Here is a 23,703-nt window from a genome sequence, read left to right as displayed (position 1 = left end):
GTTTCAGCTAAACACTTAAGTTTTTCTGCTTTATTTGATAGTATGTCAGAGCAACTTAGCATAGATGCCAAGTAGGTATTGTATGATTGGCTGGTAACCAGTTCAGGGTGTACCCAGCCTCTCGGGGAAGATACCTGGGATAGGGTCAAGTACCCCCATGACCCCAGTGAGTATCAGCGGTGCAGAAAATGGATGGATGAATGTGGTTCCTCAAGTAATCAGTTAGCAATAAAACTTTCAATAAAATAATTAGACATACTGGCATCCCACATATAATGTATGTGTTTCCTCTATTCAGGCTTGTCTGGTTCACACAGCAGAGACCATTCGAGTCCGTTTTTTCCTGGACTGCCTGCTGGAGTCCCATCGGCCCGTCATGCTTGTTGGAAATGCTGGCACCGGAAAGTCTGCCCTGGTTGGGGACAAACTCACATCACTGGACCCTGACAAATATGTTGTTACAAATGTCCCGTTCAACTATTACACCACATCTGCAATGCTACAAGGTATAAACTCTCATTTATTTTTCATTTTTTCATTTGTATCCCTTTTTCGAAAAACACAACATTATTTAAATTTGACAGTGCAAAAAATGCATAAACATAAATTGCTGATAATTCCCTTGCTGGGAATTTGGTCCATAAAATCTGCCCCAACCCCAGCAAAAAAAAAAATCCCTACATAAAAGCATGTTACAAGTGTCTTATTTTGACTCAACGCAAAGATAATGAATTTCATTTCAAAGAGGACTGCAGAAGTCTGAGAATATTGACTCTTAACAGGCTGAAATTCCAGGGATTTGGCCAATTATAAGTTAAACAATATCTCTTAACAATTTACTGATTCTCTCAATAGTTGTCCATTGAATTGATATTCAATCAGTTGTCACTTAATCGATTATTACAACCTTGATATCTACTGTGTATTTGGCATGTCAATTTGTAATTGAGTGCACGGATGCTTAAAAGTTGTGATAATAAACGAATAGTCAAATAATTTTTCAAACACACCGACAATTTTGTGGGCAAGTAGAGAATATATTGAATTTACATTTGCGAGATCAGGTTAAGGCCCTTCAGAATCAATGCTCAATGCTAAATGTTGTGCCACCAAAACTATACCATTAAGGTAATAGGAAATTGTTGTTCTCTGGACAAGGTTCAATTAATTATTTTTGGGTTCATTAAAGTTACCTTTAATATTTTTATAATTTCATTGTCCACATTCATTCTAGTGTCTTTTTTCCACATGTAACAGATCTAGTAGTAGTACAGTATAGAGTATTTAGGTAGGTATTCACGCAGAAAGATTCAGTACTTTCATGAATACACCCTAACTGATATTTTGTGGCAATGACTATTACGGATGAGCACAACATCTATTTCTGTGGGATTGACTGTGTAAGATGTTGTGAATCTTAAGAATTAGGTGGAATTGGTAAATTGTGTCTTGAAGCAATTGAGGCAAATGCTATTGAATCTGTTGATTCTCTCTCAACTATTTTGAAGTTTAAAGAACAACATGACATTAGCTATTTTTATCATGGTCCTGCTGGTCCCTGTCCTGGCTGTCCCGGTCCCTGACACAGCACACACCTGCAGCAATCAGTGAGGCGCCGTAATTAAGACAGATACAAATTCCCGTTGACTGCCGGCCTGATCCCTGACACTGGACTGAATAAAAATGTTTCCCGAACTGTGTCTACGTCTCCCAAGTTTTGCATTTGGGTCCAACCCCGTGTTCTGGTCGTGACAGAACAATCTGGCCAAAACATGGACCCAGCCGACTCAGCTGCGATCCATCAGTCCCTGCAGATTCAAGACACACGTATCGCTGAAGCCCCTCTCCAAGTGACTAATGTCCGGTTACAGGAGATATGTGCTCGGCTGGAGTCTTGGTTTACATCTATGCCCAGCACTGCCGATGCCAGTTCGACGTCAGCCACCGAGTTCAAGTCCATTGCCGCTCCCCTGCCGGTCACGGATGCCCAGCGGTTCGTGTGTACGCCACTCTCCCAGCCCGAACGGTTCTCTAGAGACATGGGTAATTTTAAACCCTTCCTCGCCCAGTGTGATATCCATTTTGAATTGCAGCCTTCCGCCTTCCCCACTGACGCCTCCTGGATATCCTTTGTGATATCCCACCTGACTGGAAGAGCAGAGCACTGGGCCACAGTTGAATGGAGCCGCGGTTCCGATACCTGCCGCACCTGGACCTCCTTTGTGTGTGCTATGACGCAGGTATTCCAACACGCGTCCCCGGAGCGTGAGGCGGCAGCTTCTTTGATCTCACTCCGACAGAGGCAACATAAAGTTTGCGATTACGCCATTGACTTCCACATCCAAGCGTCGGAAAGCCAGTGGAACAAGGGATCACTCCTCGACGCGTTATTTCAGGGGCTTTTGCCTGGGATTTAAAGCCACCTCGTCACAGAGGTACTGCCCACCAACCTGGACTCGCTCATCATCCTTCCCTTGAGAATCGACCAGAAACTCGCTATATAGGGGAGGGTCAATCCGCTACAGGGAGACGCCCAACGGAATCTCGTACCACAGGCCGTGTGCCAACCAGTCCAGGCTGCTAAGATTGAGCCCTTGCAAGTCGAGGGTGTCCACGGCTCCGCCGAGGAATGGCAATGACTCCGGGAAAAGGGTCAGTGTTAATACTGCGGGCACTTGGGCCACGCTGGTGAGTCTTAACTATACCGCAAGCGATTCGACGCGGTCCCAGCTTCAGGTTACTCTAAGCGCTAGCGGACGTTCATGTACGGCTATGGTGTTTATCGACGCCGGGTCAGATGCGAACCTCCTGAACCAGCGAGTGTTTGATTTATTGACCCTGAAAACATTTAGGACACAGCGACTCCAGCACGCTTATGAAACGGGTTTTTGTGCCGTATAACCCACAGTACACAAACTATGGACATGACATTTCCTGACGCGCACGCCGAACGTCTGGGCTTCCATGTCTTCGACTCCTGGAATAGTGACATCATTCTGGGGAGCCCCTGGCTCAAAGTGCATAACCCCCTCATTGACTGGTCCTCCAGCCAAATCAATTCATGGGGTTCGAAATGTGGTGTTGCGTGCTTCGCACCTCCTGAGAAGGGAGACCCGCCGGTTGCTCCAATAGTGCTGCAGGACTTGCAACTGGATTCAGACTTGTCACTCGTGCCTCCCTGCTATTCTAACTTAATCGAAGTATTCTCTAAAGCAAAGGCTAATTCTCTTCCGCCTCACCGGCCGTATGACTGTGCCATTGAATTATTGATTGGCACCTCGCCCCCGCGTAGGAGACTGTTTTCTCTTCAAAGCCCAGAACACCAAGCCATGAGGGACTATGTGGAGGAGTCGCTGGCCTCATCCAACCCTCATCTTCCCTCACCGGAGTAAGCTTCTTCTTTGTCAATAAGAAGGACACAACCCTGCGCCCCTGCATTACCGGGACCTAAACGAGATCACTGTTAAGAACAAATATCCCCTTCCCCTAATTGCCATGGCCTTCGAGCTGCTGCAGGGGGCTCAAGTTTTCACGAAATTGGAATTCCGGAACACGTACCACCTGATGCGCATAAGGGTCACTGCGAATACCTGGTGATGCTGTTTGGGCTCACCAATGCGCCTGTAGTGTTCCAGAATTTCATTAACGATATTCTGCGCGAGATGCTGAATAAACATGTTTTTGTCTATCTCAACGATATTCTGATTTTCTCACCAGACGAGGATTCCCAAGTCGGGCACATTCAGGCTGGGCTGCAGCAACTTCTGCAGTACAACCTTTATGTTAAAGCAGAGAAATGTGGATTTTACCGGCCTTCCATCACATTCCTGGGCTTCATTCTAGTGGAAGGGGAGATCAGCATGGACAGCACCAAAGTTGAATCCGTTCTTCAGCGGCCTAGACCCATAAACTGCAAGAGGGTTCAAAGGTTCATAAGATTTGCTAACTTTTATCGGAAGTTCATTAGAAACTTCAGCTCCATAGCTGCCCCGTTACATGCGCTCACCTCTCCCCACAACCCGTTTGAGTGGAACACTGCCTGCCAGGCAGCCTTCAGCAAACTAAAGGAGGGCTTTACGTCAGCCCCTGTCCTCATCCTGCCCAACCTGGAAGGCAGTTCGTCGTGGAGGTGGACGCATCGGACTCTGGGATAGTGGCAGTCCTCTCCCAGAGGAGTGCCAGGGTTGAGAGACTAAACCCCTACGCTTTCCTTAACAAGAGGTTGACTTCGGCGGAGTGCACTTATGACGTCGGTCACCGGGAGTTGCTCGTGGTCAAGACCGCGATTGAGGAGTGGAGACACTGGCTGGGGGGGTCCCAGGTTCCGTTCCTGGTACTGATGGACCACAAAAATCTTGAGTACCTCAAGTCCGCTAAAAGGCTGAATGCCCGACAAGCCAGGTGGGCAATGTTCTTTACCCATATCCGGTTCACAATGTCCTTCCAACCACGGCCCAAGAACGGCAAGCCAGATACCCTTTCGCGGATTCTCCCAGAATCGTGCTTCATTTCATGGGAGATCGAGACCCAAGTGAAGGAGGCAATGAAGAACACTCCCAGCCCGGCCGGATGCCCCGCCAACAGACTGTTTGTCGTGCCCCCACTGAGGTGGAAGATGATCGACTGGGCCCACACAAATCGGACAGTATGTCACCTGGCCACAGCCAAGACTCAGTCAGTGGTGGAGTAACATTTTGGAGGCCTAACCTCAGAAAGGACATACAAGAATTACTTTATGCATACCTGGTTTGTGCAGACAACAAACACTCTTGTCAATGGCCGGTTTGGTAGCTACATCCATTGTCCGTTCCCCAGCGTCATGGTCCCATATATCCCTGGATTTTCTCGGTGGTGGACCAGTTCTCAAAAATGGTCCACTTCATTCTGTTGCCGAAGATTCCCTCCACTAAACAGACCGTCGAGCTCCTCTTGGATAAGGTTTTCCGTTACCATGGCTTGCCTACTGGCTTGGTGTCTGATAAGGGCCCTCAATTTATCTCCTGATTCTGGAGGGAGTTCTGCTCCCTTATTGGGGCCATAACAAGTCTGACCTCAGCCTAGCATGCGGAGTCCAACGGCCGGGTCAACCAGGAGTTGGAGACCAGACTTCGATGCCTGGCGTCTTGTGACCACAGCACCTGGAGCCGGCAGCTCTGCTGGGTGGAGTACACTCACAACTCTCTTCCCTTGGCATCGACAGGTATGGGCCCATTCCATCTTGTCCATGGCTAACCCCCTTCCCTCTTCCCATCTGTAGGTGTTGAGTACATGATGCGATCTGTATTGGCCATAGTGAGACGTTGCAAGCGCACCAGGTGGATGCTGCTGGGGAAGGGGTGCACCTACAAGGCCGTGGCAGACTGCAAAAGGAGGAAGGCACCGACCTATAAAGTAGGCCAGTGCGTCTGGCTGTCAACGAAAGGCCTCACACTCCAGATGGAGTCCCGCAAGCTGGCTCCCGTATTCGTTGGTCTGTTCCCCGTCACTAAGGTGATTAACCCGGTTGCAGTTTCTTTGAAACTCCCCGGAACAATGTGTGTCCACCTGACGTTCCATGTGAGCCTTCTCAAGCCGGCTCGGTCATCCCCTTTTGTCCCTCCGGCTTATCCCTCCCAACCTCCGCATGGTTGATGCAGGCCTAGTTTACTCTGTTTGCCGGCTCCTGTTGTCCCGCCGCCGGGGGAGGGGTATTTAGTGTCTGGTGGATTGGGCGGGCTATGGTCCTGAGGAACGTTCATGGATCCCGTCCCGGTTCGTGGTTGATCCCAAACTACTCAGGAACTTTCACGCCTCCCACCCTGAGGTGCCTCGGCCGTCTGGGGCCGGCCGTTAAGTTGGGGGGGGGGGTTGGTACTGTTATGGTTTTGCCGGTCCCTGACACAGCACACACCTGCAGCAATCAGTGAGGTCCGTAATTAAGACAGATACAAATGGGACTCTTCTTATGGTCTGGCCTTTGCCAGATCGTTATCTCATGCCTCAGTCCCGCACTCTTGTGATTCCGTCCTTGATGTCTGTGTACCGACTCCTGCCTGGCCACTGACCTGCCCCTTACGCCTGGCATCCTTGTAACTGCTGCTCCCGTTGACTGCCTGCCTGATCCCTGACACTGGACTGAATAAAAACGTTTACCGAACTGCCTCTACGTCTCCTGAGTTGTGCATTTGGGTCCAACCCCGTGTGCTGGTCGTGACAATTTTCTGTGTTGCAAAGTTAGGGAGCTTTCCATCCATCCATCCAATCCATTTTAACCCCTTATCATTGAAAGATTTGCGAGTGTGCTGTCATGTACCGCTGTTGACTTCCTGCAAGAAGCGGGGTACACCATGAACTGGTGGATGAGGAACCATTATTTTTGTGAAATAATTTTTAAAATAAATATTGTTTTACCATCATATAAATTGTATAGATTAGATTTGTGCAGATAAACAAGTCCTGTTCAGTTACATGGCCATGCACGATGACCATGCCTGACTCTGAAATTCTAATTACAGTGTCTGAATGAGAATGTCAAGTTTGACATTCATGATGCTCTTCTAACATTCATCTTCGTCATAGCTGTGTTGGAAAAGCCCCTTGAGAAAAAGGCAGGACGCAACTACGGACCTCCCGGCAACAGAAGACTGATCTACTTCTTAGATGACTTTAACATGCCTGAGGTGGACACATATGGCACAGTCCAACCTCACACACTAATACGACAACATATGGACTACAACCACTGGTACAGATTTTTTTACTTTAATGTAGCCATAAAATAGAAGTAAAAAGTAAAAGTTCATTACATACATTTTTTTTTTTTCCTGGGGAATATTCAGAAAGTAGTCCATCAGCTGTGTTTTCCCATGTATGGCAACACAGAGGGTTCATTTAGATATTTGGGATGTTAGGGGCTGATGGTTGTAATATGAATTCATTTAGAGGATGTGCCTTTTTTTTTTTTTTTTTTAAATCCAGAATGGTCCCCTCGGCAGGAATAGGAAATGACAAAAGCATGTTGAAGATGTTTGGTGTCTACCCCAAATGTCTGTGGTTTCAGGCAGTACCCTCTCATCTCCAAAAGAATCACTTTTCAGGAAACTATGTTGAGCCATTAAAGTAAGATCGATAAAGAGAGGACACTTTTTTCAACTCTTTAGATTGGGCAGTAATTTCTAAAAATAGCAGACTTACATAGGGACTCACAAATGGTTTAGATTTGTGAAAAAATAAATTGACCACATTTGGTTAGTTTTGCACCCAGTGTTGATAATATGAGAGCTTAGGTGTGTGATCGGTGGTTTATGATTGTTTTGTCTACTTCAAGGTATGACCGTAATAAGCTACTTTTGAAGGAAATACAACGTGTTCAGTATGTGTCCTGTTTGAACCCCACAGCAGGAAGCTTCACCATTAATCCCAGGCTGCAGGTATTTTCATGTACATGCACTCAAACAATCAAACTAGTTTCCAGCAATGATTACATTTTAAATTGTGTACACACTTGAAAAATTGAAACGCAGCACAAGTGTGTCTCAAACTTGACAACTGGTGATTCTAAACAAAGTAAACTAGAAATAATGTGGGGAATTAATTAATTTAAGGGAGCTTTGGCACAACATTACATTAGGTAGTGTTCTAATAAATGTTTTAATCACTGTACATTGCTGTTATCCTGGATCCTATTCATTTTGATTATGATATTCAGTACAGTGACCTTCACAATTTTTTATTGCATAGTTTCCCCCACTTTGATTAAGAATCATCAAACAAATGCAAATATCAGACAAAGATAATCCAGGTGAACATAAGATGCTGTTTTTAAAAGAGTGATTTTATTTTGTTTTTTAAGAAAAAAATATTCAAAGCTACCTGGCCCTGTGTGGAAAATGTGATCAACCCCTTGTTAAATCATCATTTAGTTGTGGAAAGCTGAATTACTTTGCAATGACAACACCCATGCTTGATTACCTCCAGACCTGTTGAATCAAAAATCAATCTAACTGGAACCTGTCTGACAAAATGACATTAGCTGCACGATCCAAAAAAATTCAACAGCAGATGACAAATAAAGAGGCAGCACGGTGGGGCAGCGAGAAAGCATTGGCCTCACAGTTCTGAGGACCCGGGTTCAATCCCAGCTCCCCCTATGTGGAGTTTGTATGTTCTCCCCGTGCCTGCATGGGTTTTCTCCGGGCACTCCGGTTTCCTGCCACATCCCAAAAACACCCAACGTTAATTGGACACTCTAAATTACCCCGAGGTGTGATTGTGAGTGCAGCTGTTTGTCTATGTGCCCTGCGATTGGCTGGCAACAAGTTCAGTGTACCCAGCCTCCTGCCCATTGACACCTGGGATAGGCTCCAGCACCCCTACGACCCTTGTGAGGATAAGCGGCTAAGAAAATGGATGAATGGATGACAAATAAAATAATAGACATCCATCAGTCTGGAAAGCGTGATGAAGCCATTTCTGCAGGTTTGGTAACACAGCGAACCAAAGTGACAGCTATTACCCACAAATGGAGAAAACATGCACCCTTCCAGCAGTGGCTGGCCTACAATCATCCAAAGAGCACGGGGACAACTCATCCAGGAGGTCACAAAGGAGGCCAGGACAATTTCTAAAGGACTATAGGTTCCCTTACTCACCTCAATTACTGAGAGGTCAATGTTCATGACTCAATTATAAGGAAGGAACAAGGCAAAAATGGCATCATTGCTGTTGCAAGGATGACCAAAATGAACATAAAGGCGGCCCATCTTACTTTTGCAATAAGTCATTTGAATGTGTCCCATGAGTCCCATTCTCAGGATTCATGAAAAGAGTTGAACTTTATGGATGATGTGTGTTTTGTTACATCATGTGTATATGAAACACAGCATTTCAGAACAAGAACATCATCCCCACAGTCAAATATGGTGGTAGTGGTGTGATTATCTGCAGTTGCAAAAGCTGCTCCAGCACATGGATGTCTTGCGGTGAGCGGAAGAACCATGAATACTGCTCTTTACAAGAGAATCCTGAAGGAGAATGTTCACCCATTAGTTTGTGACCTCAAGCTGAATCACAGTTGAGTTTTGCAAGTGGCCTGGTCAAAGTCCAGACTTGAATCCAATAGAAATGCTGTGACATGACCTCAAAAAGGCCATTCATGTTCGAAAACCCTCTATTTTTCCTCGGTTGAAAAAATTCTGCAATGAAGAGTTGGCCAAAATATCGTCACAGAGATGTGAAAGACTCATTGCCAGTAATAGAAAACTTTTGATTTGACTTGTAGCTGATATGGGTGGCCTCACCAATTTTTATGTTTAGGAGGCCATTACTTTTTCACACAGGGTGAATTCACTTGGAATAGTTGTTTTCCCCCTTGATAAATAAAATGACCATTTAAAAACTACATCTTTTGTTTACTGTGGCTATCTTTGTTGGCACTTTAAATTGCTTTTTCATTGGGCCACGTTTCCACCAAGCAGCACACTAGTTCTTTTAAATTAACATGATTGTGCCATCTAGTCAACAAACTGCCTGATGTTTATTGCCAGCATTTTTCATCGCAGCTTGTTTGTATTTTTCTCTGTAGCGCCACTTCTCGGTCATTGCCTTGTCTTTCCCTGGAGCCGACGCCCTTGCAACGATATACACTTCAATTTTGTCACAGCACCTGCAGAATGATGGTTTCACAGACGCCATACGGAAAAGCTGCTGCACCCTGGTCCAGTTATCCCTGGCTCTACATGTGTGTGTCGCTTCCACCTTCCTCCCCACTGCAGTCAAGTTTCACTACATCTTCAACCTGCGAGACTTCGCCAATATCTTCCAGGTAATACTTGGGCAACGAATACTGTATAGAATAGGGAATTATCCATGTGAGAATTCCTTGAGGATAAATTTCAGGTTAATCTATTCACTATCCAGTGTCAGAGGTCACATTAAAAATCACTAACTATTGTTAAGTTATTCCGCTCTCTATTTTTATGGCTCTACTTCCCATGTAGAAAGAGCCAAGTTACTGTCACTAATTTTTCATTTAAATGATTATTGATTTAATAGCTTTGCCCTGAAAGCCAGAAATAAGTCTGAAATTTATAATGGATTTGCATTCGCACGGGTATTACTGATGACTTAATGTATTAAAAGAATATAATATCAGGGCATGAAAACTCAACAAGGGAGGCATTTTCGGGGCAATGTTGAAGTCAAAATATTCCACGGTTTCATGGAGGCCAAGCTCCTTGATTTAACATACTCCATTGTATAATTAATGCCTCAAGCCCCTTGCTTATGGAAACTTCAATTTTCATAAATCCACCAAGGAATTTACCAAGATAGCTCTGGTCTTATCATGATTATATTATATATAGGTGCGCTATGCTATAATTATCCCATTATTGCCCCAATTAACATTTAGGGATGAAATAGCTGAAACCTGGCGACTGCAATTTATAGATTCAAGATTTGTAATAATACTAGCACAGGCGAGCAAACTATACTCATAGTGTTTGAGTACCCAAACAAAGAGTGACTACAACAACTACCAGTACCACTACTACATCTATTACACCTACGACTAGTAACATTAATAAATAATACTAAACATAATAACCATATAATGTTATCATTGTCATCATAATATATATCTAATTGATTAAAATATATTGAATAAGAATAATACGTACATATTTCCCATCTAAAAAGCAATATTTAACATTTTATAAACCACTTCTAATATGTCCTTAATTAGTTCAAATTATTTAACAGCAATGTAGCAACTCATTCAATTGTTCAGAGTATGAGATCTTAAACTTGCAAATGGTAAAGTTAAGTCTGATAATGAGTTATGTTTTAAAGTCGACGATGCTAAACTTTGAGATTTGACATAATTAGCAACCCAAAGTTTAAGCCCAAATGACCCCACAAAAAGTTGGATCACATAGTTGAGTGGTGTAACGAGTCTGCTCCACACGACTGGATGACCAAATAGCACGCAGTCCGATATATATATATATATATATATATTTCCCTCTTTGCTCACTTTACTTTTCTGCACACTTAAAAAAAAAAAAGAAAACAACCATTGAAACTTGTTCTCAGTTTTCCTGTCATACAAGATGCTTGGAAAGTCACAGTGGACATAGAGAGACGTAGAGAGTATGCTATTTTTAACAGACGTTTCAATGTAGATTGCATGTACATAATGTATATACGTACTTTATACATTCTATCTTGAAATATGTCTGGTCATAATAATATAAGTCCACAGTGACTTTCCAAAAACCCCGTAGTTCTTCATCCTCTGGCTGTAATGCCTCTGGATAGATAAGAAGAGGTTGGTACCCTCGTAGCTCTCATCTGTACCTCAGCAGTAATTGCCCTTTCAGTACCACTGTTGTTGCACTTTCTAAGGTAGAAAGTAACGCATCTGCAATGACACTACAAAAGGCTGCTCTAGTTTCCTCAAGTCACCACTTAATTTTGAAAGTTACCTTTGTAGTTTTAGCATTTAAGATGGTTGCCATGGCTTAAATAATTAGGGTACTTTTTTCTTTTTTTTTTTTAGGTGAGAACAGTAAGCATCTATATCTTTATCTTTTTTTGTTATTTTGTTTTTGTGCTGGTGATCCAACATTCTCTACACTGTCTCCTATGGATTATTTACTTTAATTTCTGCACTATCGTTTTCCAAACTATTTGTGCTTCCTTCATCCATGATGGTGATTATTTCACCCGGTGGATGTTAAACTAAATATACCTTTGTCACGATGCGGGGCTCAAGGGTGGACCCAAATGCACGACTCCAGAGACAGCAGACAGTACAGAGGAAACCTTTATTTGGTCCGAGGTCTGAGATCAGGTAGACAGTCCAAACAATCCGAAGTATCAGTACGGATGGGCTTACGAGTGTGGTCAGTGGACAGGCGTGGGTCGGTGCACGGAGATCAGAAGTCAGGAGAACAGGAGTGCGGGAACGAGGCATTAAGAACAACGATCTAGCGGAGTATTTGTCGTCCCCCGGGTCCTATATGTACTGGGTCTAATCAGTGGTCATGAGGCGCAGGTGTGCGCCTTCTGATTAGCTGGCCACGCCCAGCCCGGGCTGGAATCCAGGAGCATGACAGTACCCCCCCCCCCCCCAACGGCCGGCTCTGGACGGCCCAGGAGCATCAGGGTGAGCCGCGTGAAAGTCCCTGATGAGGGAGCGGTCCACGACGAAGCGGGAGGCGATCCAAGAGTGCTCCTCCGGGCCATATTCCTCCCAGTCCACCAGGTACTTGACGCCCCTTCCTCTGCGGCGGGAAGACAGCAACCGGCGCACAGTATACACCAACCCACCGTCGATCATGCGGGGGGGCGGGGGGGACTTGAGCAGAGGAGCCAGCGACGACGTGCGAGTCGGGCGAAGTCTGCTGACGTGGAACGTAGGGTGCACCCTCATCTACCTGGGCAGTTTCAGCGAGACGGCGACCGGGTTAATAACCTTGGAAATCGGGAACGGGCCAACGAACCTGGGAGCAAGTTTGCGGGATTCCGTCCGCAGCGGGAGATCTTTGGTGGAGAGCCACACTCGCTGTCCCACTCTGAGCTCTGGTGCGGCCCTTCTCTTGCGGTCCGCTGCGGCCTTGTAGGCGCTGCTCATGTGCAGCAGTGTCCTCCGAGCTGCTTCCCAGGTCCGTTTGCAGCGTCGCACCACGGCCAGGGCTGACGGGACCGCGGAGTCTGTGACCAGTGGAGGAAACAGGGACGGAGGGTAGCCATGCACGACATGGAGTGGAGCCATTCCTGTTGAGGCGGAGGGTAGAGAATTGTGGGCATACTCCACCCACTTGATGTGCTGGCTCCACGTGCTCTGGTCCCTGGATGCCAGACATCGAAGACCGGTCTCTAATTCCTGATTAATCCTCTCAGTCTGGCCATTAGACTCTGGGTGATGACCCGATGTCCGACTAGCCGAAGCGCCGATGAGGTTGCAGAACTCTTTCCAGAAACGGGCGCTGAATTGCGGACCCCTGTCCGAAACGATGTCCTGGGGTAGCCCGGGGTAATGGACGACCTCGTCTAATACCAACTGGGCTGTCTGCTTGGCCGACGGGATCTTCGGAAGCGGCATGAAGTGGACCATCTTGGAGAAACGGTCCACTACGGACAACACCACTGTGTTCCCTTGTGAAGGCGGCAGGCCGGTGATGAAGTCCAGCGCGATGTGTGACCACGGACGAAAGGGGATGGACAGGGGTCGCAACTCACCAACAGGCCATAGGCGGGAAGTCTTATTGGCAGCACACACCGGGCAGGCGTTGACGAACTCCCTGACGTCCTTGCTGAGGTTAGGCCACCAGAACCTTTGTTCGACCACTGAAGGCGTCTTCACCATACCCGGGTGGCAGACCGTCTTGTTGGTATGGGCCCAGTTGATGACATCTCCCCGCAGAGATGGGATGACGAAAAGGCGGCCCGACGGACAATCCGCGGGTGGCGGCGTCTCTCCCAGGGCCTCCTTCACCCGCGACTCGATCGCCCAGGTGAAACCGGACACGAAGCACTCCGCTGGCAGGCTAGTAGCGGCGTCTGAATCTGTGCGCCCTCCCTCGTGGATCCGCGAGAGTGCATCCGGCTTGCCGTTCTTGGAGCCTGGGCGGAAGGACACATTAAAGCGGAAGCGGGTGAAAAATAGGGCCCACCTGGCCTGACGGGCGTTCAACCTCTTCGCAGACTTCAGGTATTCAAGGTTCTTATGGTCCGTGAAGACAACGAACGGTACTTGCGAGCCCTCCAGCCAGTGCCGCCACTCCTCCAACGCGCTCTTGACCGCCAGCAGTTCCCGATCTCCCACGTCGTAGTTCCTCTCCGCCTGGGTCAACTTCCGAGACAGGAACGCGCACGGGTGGATCCTTCCATCCCTGGGACTCCTCTGCGACAAGACTGCTCCGATTCCTGAATTCGATGCATCCACCTCCACCACAAACTGGTTATCTGGGTCCGGAACAATGAGAACGGGCGCAGTAGTGAAACTTGCCTTTAGCCTGCTGAAGGCCTCCTGGCAGGTCCCGGACCACTCGAAGGTGGTATGTGGCGAGGTGAGCGAATGCAGAGGAGCGGCCACGGAACTGAAGTTCCTTATGAATTTCCTATAGAAATTGGCAAATCCCAAAAACCTCTGCACGTCCCTCCTGTTGGTGGGGGTAGGCCACCGCAGCACCGCGTCGACCTTCCCGGGGTCCATCCGTATCTCTCCCTCAGCCAGGACGAAGCCCAGGAAGGACACGGATGCCCAATGGAACTCACACTTATCCATATTCACGTACAATTGGTGCTGCTGCAGACGCCGGAGCACCTCTCTGACTTGTTGAATGTGAGAGGTTAGGTCTGCTGAAAAGATGAGAATGTCATCCAGGTATACAAAGACAGATCTATTCAGAAACTCCCGAAGCACGTCGTTAATGAAGTTTTGAAAGACGGCCGGGGCGTTTGTCAGTCCAAAAGGCATCACAAGATACTCATAGTGCCCTGTGGGGGTGTTGAACGCCGTCTTCCACTCATCCCCTTCCCGAATCCGCACCAGATGGTAAGCGCTGCGCAAGTCGAGCTTGGTGAAGATCCGGGCTCCCTGAAGGAGTTCGAATGCTGTAGCGATCAGTGGCAAAGGATACCTGTTCTTGACTGTGATGTCGTTCAGTCCTCGGTAGTCAACGCAGGGTCGCAGCGTGGAGTCCTTCTTCTTGACAAAAAAAAAAAAAACCGCACCGGCTGGTGAGGATAAGGGGCGAATGAGTCCGGCTGCCAGCGAGTCCTCGATGTAGTCCCTCATGGCTTGATGCTCCGGTCCTGTTAACGAGAACAGTTTCCCTCTGGGAGGAGAGGTGCCTGGCAGGAGTTCAATCGCGCAGTCGTATGACCGACGTGGCGGCAGAGACTTTGCCTTAGATTCAGAGAAGACCTCCCGTAGGTCATGGTAGCAGGAGGGCACCGCGGTCAGGTCCGGGGCGGTACTAAGTTCTGTTAGCCGAACCGGCGCGACTTGAATACCCCTGTCTTCCTGGACAGCGAAACAGCGACTGAGACAGTCCTCTCCCCAAGTCTTGATCTGACCCGTGGTCCAATCTTTGTGCAGGTTATGTTCTTTGAGCCACGGGCTGCCCAAGATGATGTCTCTACTACGTGCGTTGAAGACATGGAAGCTAATACGCTCCGAGTGAGGGTCCGGAAAGCTCATACGTAGTGTCTGAGTGCGATGTGTAACCCGACAAAGGAACTTGCCGTTGGCGGCATAGGCGTGACGAAACCGTTGCGTGGGGAAGGTTGCTGCCCCTAGCTCTTCGACCACGCGGGGATTTATCAGATTTGCTTCTGACCCAGAATCTATGAAAGCCGTCACAGTGCATGAACGGGAGTCCGTTCCCAAGGTGAGGTGAAGAAGGGACCTCCCTGACCCCGCCGCGGTGTACCGCACACTCACCGGAGTAGAGATCCTGATGTCAGAGTGCTCTGGTCGAGTCGGGCAGCGGCCGATCAAGTGTCCCAAACGCCCGCAGTAAAAACAACGCCCCTCCCGTCGCCGGCGCAGACGCTCCTCCACTGGCCCGTCGAGACACTCCACCTGAGTGGGTTCAGCAGTGGACGATCGGGCGGCAGCCGGACTGGAGCCCTCCCTCTCTCCCTCAGTCATCACGGCTAGTTGATCCTCCATTACTAGTCGCTGGTCAACCTTGAGGGCCAACGCGGTGAGTGCGTCCAGCGAGGGAGGAAGATCTACTGCAATGAGGAGTCCCCTGGAAAAAGGCGTCGTGCAGGGCGTCCTCATTCCATCGACTCTCGGCGGCGCAGATTCGGAACTCAATGGCGTAGTCGGACATGCAGCGACGTCCTTGACGAATCGTCATGAGCGAGGACGCCGCCTGGTGTTCCTGAGCCGCGTACTGGAAAACCTGGGTGAGCGCGCAGACGAAGCTCGCCCATGAGCGGCAGATCTCCGAGTTACGACTCCACTCGGCGGTGGCCCACGCCTCCGCCCTCCCCGTCATGTGGGAAATGACGAAGGCGATCCGGGAGCGGTCCGTGGGAAAAGCGGACGCTTGCAGCCCAAAGTGGAGATCGCACTGCGCCAGGAAGGGCTTGACGTTACCGGAGTCGCCTGAGAACCGCTCTGGTCGAGAGAGCGGAGTGATGCCGGCACAGAGAGGCACAGGAGCAGCCGCGCTAGCTTGAGAAGCTAGCCACGGTTCCAGCTGGGCGCAGAGTTCCTGGATCTGGTGAGTCATACCCTGGAGAGCAGCCTCTTGCTCGCCCAGGGGTTTGCCCTGCACTTGCAGCGCACGGCGGATGGCTTCGGAGTCGGCTGGGTCCATGTTCTGGCTAGATCGCTCTGTCACGATGCGGGGCTCAAGGGTGGACCCAAATGCACGACTCCAGAGACAGCAGACAGTACAGAGGAAACCTTTATTTGGTCCGAGGTCTGAGATCAGGTAGACAGTCCAAACAATCCGAAGTACCAGTACGGATGGGCTTACGAGGGTGGTCAATGGACAGGCGTGGGTCGGTGCACGGAGATCAGAAGTCAGGAGAACAGGAGTGCGGGAACGAGGCATTAAGAACAATGATCTAGCGGAGTATTTGTCGTCCCCCGGGTCCTATATGTACTGGGTCTAATCAGTGGTAATGAGGCGCAGGTGTGCGCCTTCTGATTAGCTGGCCACCCCCAGCCCGGGCTGGAATCCAGGAGCATGACAACCTTAAGTGAAGTACAATTGCCAAATTACAAAGATGGGATCATGTTACACGTGCTAAGTCTCAACTAAGTCTCGACGCAGTAAGTCTCAAGCAAGGCTCAAGTCATTTTCTCTGGGACAAGTACATTGACAGGTTATTACTAGTTAAGTCCTGTGATAAGTCAAGTGAATTCTCAACTCAGTCCATCCATTTTCTGAGCTGCTTATCCTCACAAGGGTCAGGGGACTGCTGGAGCGTTTCCCAGCCATCTTCGAGGAGGAGGCAGGGTAAACCCTGGACATAGAGACAGACAACAGTCGCACTCACAATCACACCTACGGAGCCATGGGAAGAACATTCATGTAGACTATGCACAGGTGGCGCCGGTATTTCAACCCCTGGCCTTAGAACTGTGAGGCTAACAATCAAACCAGTTGCAACACCGTGACACTATTTACACAACTAACTTAACTTTATTATTGCAAAGAGAGACTAATAATGTCAAATAATGACATTGGCCATTTTTTTTTAACCTGTATACACTGTATATGTAAAACACGTCAAAACAAGAGACTTCAATACTTATTTAGTTCAACATATGAGTGTAAAAAAAAAAAAAAGAATAAAAGGTTGTTTTTACAAACCCAGCATTTCCAGGTTTTTTATTTTCCTTCTTGGAGAAGAAAAAAAACTGATGGCAAGATCACAAAATCTGTTTGTTTGTAAATCTCAATTAGACACAGGAGGCATTTGACTGATTGACACGCTGTTGCTCCAATCATGACAGTTCTATTGCAAGATTGACTGGCGAATCCTTGAGTCATGACAGTGTATTTTCCAGTGCTAATTAATCAGGTCTTTCGATTTATTAGGTCTCTAGTCAAGTCCTTAGACTTTAACTCCCAAGTACAAATCACATCTCAGGTCTTCTAGTTTTTGTCAAGGTTTCAAACACAGTGACTTGAGTCAAATTAAGTCCAAGTCACAATGAGTGGAATGCCCCCCCCCTCTGCTTAATTCCACTAATAGGGCTAGAGAAACAGTGTGTGGCATTCACCTGGGAACAAAGCTGTTTGTTTGTTCTCTGTCATGACTGTTGGGCATATCCAAAGCCTCTTCCACATTAGTGTAAATGAGGTCCTCAAAGAGATGTGCAGCAAAGAGGAGAGGAGGGGAGTCACAATCACCGAACTGCACTGACTACACAAAACGTCTGTATGACGTGCAGAGAGGCAACTGTGTGTAGTTGTTGTGGGGGTGTGTGGGGGTCTCAGAGATGCTGTCAGGCTAGAAGTTAAGTGTGCTCACAGCGCAAAAACACAGAAAATACACACCTCCCCTGAATTGAAATCAACATTTAACGATCAAGAAAAGAACAGGATCAGACAAGTTTTCAGAAGAAGAAGACAGGCAAAGAAGTACTTTGGCTTTTTTTCAGTTAGTGTGCCAAACAGATGTGTGCTCTACTGTACGGTATCCAGATGCTATTCTAATGACATTCAGTTTTGTTCACCATGCCACAATTTTGAGCCCTGAAAATGAAAATTTTTTTGGGAGTTCGCAAACAACATATGTCAGATGAATTGCATGAGACTATGTGATTAGTTCTGTTGTTCTATTCCCTTTCCATTCCTTCTTCTTCTTTTCCTTTCGGCTTGTCCCGTTAAGGGTCGCCACAGCATGTCATCTTTTTCCATCTTAGCCAATCTCCTGCATCTTTCTCTCTAACCCCCAACTGCCCTCATGTCTTCCCTCACCACATCCATAAACCTTCTCTTTGGTCTTCCTCTCACTCTTTTGCCTGGCAGCTCCATCCTCAGTACCCTTCCACCAATATACTCACTCTCGCCTCTGAACATGTCCAAACCATCGAAGTCTGCTCTCTCGAATCTTGTCTCCAAAACATCCATCTTTGGCTGTCCCTCTAATGAGCTCATTTCTAATCCTATCCAACCTGCTCACTCCGACCGAGAACCTCAACATTTGTGCTACGTCCAGTTCTGCTTCCTGTTGTTTCTTCAGTGCCACCGTCTCTAATCCGTACATTATGGCCGGCTTCACCACTGTTTTGTAAACTTTACCCTTCATCCTAGCATAGACTCTTCTGTCACATAGCACACCAGACACCTTTCGCCAGCTGTTCCAACCTGCTTGGACCCGTTTCTTCACTTCCTTACCACACTCATCATTGCTCTGGATTGTTGACCCTAAATATTAGAAGTCCTCCACCCTCGCTATCTCTTCTCCCTGTAGCCTCACTCTTCCCCCTCCACTTTTCCTCCATTCTTCAGGCATCTTTTCGCCCGCTAGTATTCTGTCGAATAAGTTGGTCAAAAACTCCACAGCCATCTCTCCAAATTGCTTACATACCTCCACCGGTATGTCATCAGGACCAACTGCCTTTCCATTTTTCATCCTATGTAGTGCATTTCTGACTTCCCCCTTACCAATCATTGCCACTTCCTGGTCCTTCACACTTCCCCCTTCAACTCTTCCTTCTCTCTCATTTTCTTCATTCATCAGCTTCTCAAGGTATTCTTTCCATCTATTTAGCACACTACTGGCACCAGTCAACACATTTCCATCTCTATCCCTAATCACCCTTACCTGCTGCACATCCTTCCCATCTCTATCCCTCTGTCTGGCCAACCTGTAGAGATCCTTTTCTCGTTCTTTCGTGTCCAACCTGGTGTACACGTCTTCATATGCCTCTCTTTTAGCCTTTGCCACCTCTACCTTTGGCCTGCGTCGCATCTCGATGTACTCATTTCGCCTCTCCTCAGTCCTCTGTGTCCCACTTCTTCTTCTTCGCTAATCTCTTTCCTTATATGACTCCCTATATTTTGGGGTTCCACCACCAAGTCTCTTTCTCCCCTTTCCTACCAAAAGACACACCAAATACTCTCCTGCCTGTCTCTCTGATTACCTTGGCTGTCGTAGTTCAGTCTTCCGTTAGCTTCTGCTGTCCATCGAGAGCCTGTTCCACCTCTTTCAGAAAGACCGCACAACATTCTTCCTTTCTCAGTTTTCACCACATGGTTCTCTGCTATACCTTTGTCTTCTTAATCTTCCTACCCACCACCAGAGTCATCTACACGCCACCATCTTATGCTGTCGAGCTACACTCTCCCCTACCACTACTTTACAGTCAGTAATCTCTTTAAAATTAGATCGTCTGCACAAAATATAATCCACCTGCATGCTTCTACCTCCGCTCTTGTTGGTCACTATATGTTCCTCCCTCTTCTGGAAATAAGTGTTCACTACGGCCATCTCCATCCTTTTTGCAAAGTCCACCACCATCTGTCCCTCAAAGTTCCTTTCCTGGATTCTGTACTTACCCATCACTTCTTCATCGGCCCTGTTTCCTTTACCAATATGTCCATTACAATCTGCATCAATCACAACTCTCTCGCTGTCTGGGATGCTCAGAACTACTTCATCTAGTTCCTTCCAGAATTTCTCTTTCAACTCTAGGTCACATCCTACCTGTGGGGCACAACCACTAACCACATTATGCATAACACCCTCAATTTCAAATTTTAGTCTCATCACTCGATCTGATACTCTTTTCACCTCCAAGACATTCTTAGCCAGCTCTTCCTTTAAAATAACCCCTACTCCATTTTTCTTCCCATCTACTCCATGGTAGGATAATTGAAACCCTGATCCTAAACGTCTAGCCCGACTACCTTTCCACCTGCTCTCTTGAATGCACAGAATATCAACTTTTCTCCTAATTATCATGTCAAACAACTCCTGAGCTTTTCCTGTCATAGTCCCAACATTCAAAGTCCCTACATGCAGTTGTAGGCTCTGTGCATTCCTCTTTTTCTTCTGACGATGGATCCGGTTTCTTCCTCTTCTTTGTCTTCGACCCACGGTAGCTCAATTTCCACCGACGCCCTGCCATTGTCTCAAAAGTAATGGCATCTGCTTATGAATCAAATATATAGTACAATGTTTCAAGTCATGATTGCTGCCTGCCTGTTGATTTGATTTCATTCTCAAGGTGTTGTACCAATTGCAACTGGACTCTTTTTTTCATGTGATAATAAATTTCACCTCTCATCTGAGCAGGCTTCAGTTCATGCAACAAAGGTTTGTTAGGACACACTAGCTAGTGTTTGTGTGGAAGACAACTATTTATGCTCCAATTTAGAGGCATGTTCCACACCTCATATAGAATCATTCTTTTGGAATGCAAAAAATTGAGGAGAGCTGTTAAGCTACCTGAGTGAGAGGCCATTGTCTCTCCACCAGGATCGTTGGCTAGAAACTCCCTCATTGATATTCCATTCACTTATAAAATGGTTGTGGTGTTACCCACTGGTCAAGGAGGATGCCCTGTTTCTTGAAGCCAGAATTATTGAGTTTCTTTGGAAAGGACAAAAGGACAGCGTTGTAAGTAGGAGATAGGTGATGTCGTAAACCCCCACCTCTGTTAAGCAATGTTTTTTCCACCTTTGTGTTTGTGGGTCCTCTAACTCCTCTTTCGGAGGGAAGAGGGGTGTGAGAGGCCATACACACAAAGATGGCAAAAAAAAAAAATCATTGCAGAAGTCACAGCATGATACACCTGTTCTACTTCCAGCCATTTGACTTTGTGTGAGAGGCACTGGACAACCTGGACTTTTCCAGTGCCAATTAGGGCTTAATGCATATTGCATTGGTGATGATGATGATTTTATAAACATAATGGTCACCAAAAAAGATGGTCACATAACACATGAAACGTGCGAGAGTAGATTATCCACCAATCCATCCATATTCTGAGATGCTTATCCTCACAAGTTTCGTGGGAGTGCTGGAGCCAATCCCAACTGTCATCGGGCAGGAGGCTGCATATATTGGAGTGCTTCCACATTGAGATGTCTGTTGGCTCTTGAGCAACAGTGCAATTATTCTTTTTTTTTTAATAAATACGCTGCAAATACCTTAATAATAACATGACATGTATGCTGGTGGAAACATTAACTGCAGCTGGCTTTAACGACCTTGTACCAGAAGTCATGGTAACATCAATGGGACAAAAGGTTATGTGCAACACTAAGATTAGTTTATTACTGTGCTTTCAAAGTACTACATTGATGAAAGCAAGCAAAGATATTTAATTGTACAATCAAATGGCTTTACTTGATTAAAAACATTTGAAATTGAAAATAACACACCTTATAAAGGGTTAAGTGACAAAAAAAATACAAGTACAGTACAATCATACGCCATACTGAACAAGAAATATAATTTAAAAATTGCACTACTCTAAAAAGCATGAGAAAAAATAAGCGTTTTTAAGATGGATTTAAAAACAATCACACCTTGGGGCTCATGTCACTTCTATTGACAACTTATTCCATTTACGTAGAGCATAATACCTAAATGCTGCCTCACCATGTTTGTCTGGGATGCTGCGCTCCATTATTTTACCTGAGTCTGTCAATCTCAGAGTCCGACTTGCTTTATATTCTTTTAGCATTTCTTTCATGAACACATATTCAGGACCTAGGCCATTTAGTGATTTATAGACCAGTAGCAGAACTTCAAAATCTATCCTAAAGCTGACTGGAAGCCAGTGTAAAGTCTTTAGAATTGGAGTATTATGGTCTTACTACTTTGTTCTGGTCAGAACCTGAGCTGCAGCGTTCTGAATGACCTGCAGCTGTTCAATGCTCTTTTGAAACATGTATAATTCCAGCATTCCCAATATACATATTGTAGAAAGTGCCTTTTATATTGCTGATCAGCAGGGAGAAATCTTGATCCTACAAAATAAATAATTGTGCTGTCAAATGTTAAACACAAATTAAATAAAAGGGATGGTTTCATAGTATGTTTTTTTTTTGGGGGGGGGCATGTCACGTAGTCACACCAGGCATTAGGTGTTCTTTGCATATTTGGATGTAATATATAACAATGTTGATGTTATCCTACCCTTAGTCAGTGCCGAATTGAAAAATGCCAAAAACAAGTACAGTATGGTATGAATCGTTTTTTTTCCCCTTCACACCTTATGATAATGCAAATAAAAGGTTATTGGTATCTTTTTTTTCTTTGATGATTACACCATTTCCGACATAGCATTATTTGTTTTGCTCAGGCACACCTAAAAAGTGTGGGATCTAGTTATTCACACCATTAGGCAGTGAAATGATGTATAAAAAAAGATCTATTAAAAGTCAAAGTATTAGATGGATGATTCATACAGAACTTGAGGAAACCATCTAGAGCTCAAGTAGTGGCAATAATTTCAGCTAAGTGTGAATCTTCAGGACACACATCATCACATATTGCCACACGCACACAAACACACTTTCCATCTGCCCCATTACACAATGGATTTAGCACCCATTTGTCACATTTAGTGGGCTCAAATATGAAGACAGATCAGATCCAAGTGGCTTGGCCCTCCCTAGAGATGAGTCTGTTGATTGGAATTATTCTAGGTCTGAGAGAAACAGTTTTGCCGTTTATTATTACAAAAGAGGATATTGACAGAGATTCCTGGGGCCTAAACTAGCAAACTCGTGTTTTATTTATTTTTTTTTTTCAGTTTTCATGTTCACACTCTGGTTGTCTGTGCTCTCGCCACATGCTTCACCCCACAAACATCGATAGTGATCCAATGTGTTACAGGCGTGCCAGACTCATTTTTGCTGTGGGCCACATTGTAGTTATCATTAGAAAATCATAAAAAAAATTAAAAATCCTCAATAAATGTAATAAAAACAAATATTTAATGTGGCAAATAACCATTATACTTAACTTAAAAATAATAAAAATATTCCATAATTCAATAGATTACATCAAAAAATTAGAAGGCCTTGAAAATAACCTCAATAAATCCACTAACTAGTGTTGTAAATAACCAGTACACTTCCGAACATCTTTATGCATCCGTGGTATAGTTTGATCGGCAATGGAGTGGAGGTTAGAAGTAATGAAGTTAAGCTAAAGGTGCTCAGATAAGCATTTAAACCTGACATTACTCACCACGGTCGTTTTGCTATCCTGTTGGGGTTT

At 46.1% G+C, this 23,703-nt stretch overlaps 1 protein-coding gene across 5 annotated transcripts in view; it reads left to right on the top strand.

Moving 5' to 3' along the window:
* dnah9 (dynein, axonemal, heavy chain 9) overlaps window positions 1–23,703 on the top strand; it is a 226,294-nt gene that overhangs the window by 121,960 nt on the left and 80,631 nt on the right. For all 5 annotated transcript variants that reach the window (XM_061810317.1, XM_061810318.1, XM_061810319.1 and 2 more), the window contains 4 exons: window positions 299–506; window positions 6,559–6,724; window positions 7,307–7,409; window positions 9,563–9,802. In XM_061810317.1, the coding sequence (XP_061666301.1) occupies window positions 299–506; window positions 6,559–6,724; window positions 7,307–7,409; window positions 9,563–9,802 (717 nt within the window). The remainder of the gene's footprint in view (window positions 1–298; window positions 507–6,558; window positions 6,725–7,306; window positions 7,410–9,562; window positions 9,803–23,703) is intronic.

This window comes from Syngnathoides biaculeatus, chromosome 22 (assembly GCF_019802595.1).
Source record: "Syngnathoides biaculeatus isolate LvHL_M chromosome 22, ASM1980259v1, whole genome shotgun sequence".
Lineage (NCBI taxonomy): Eukaryota > Metazoa > Chordata > Actinopteri > Syngnathiformes > Syngnathidae > Syngnathoides > Syngnathoides biaculeatus.
Note: the sequence above shows the minus strand (reverse complement) of the source record. Positions and strands in the feature narration are given on the sequence as shown.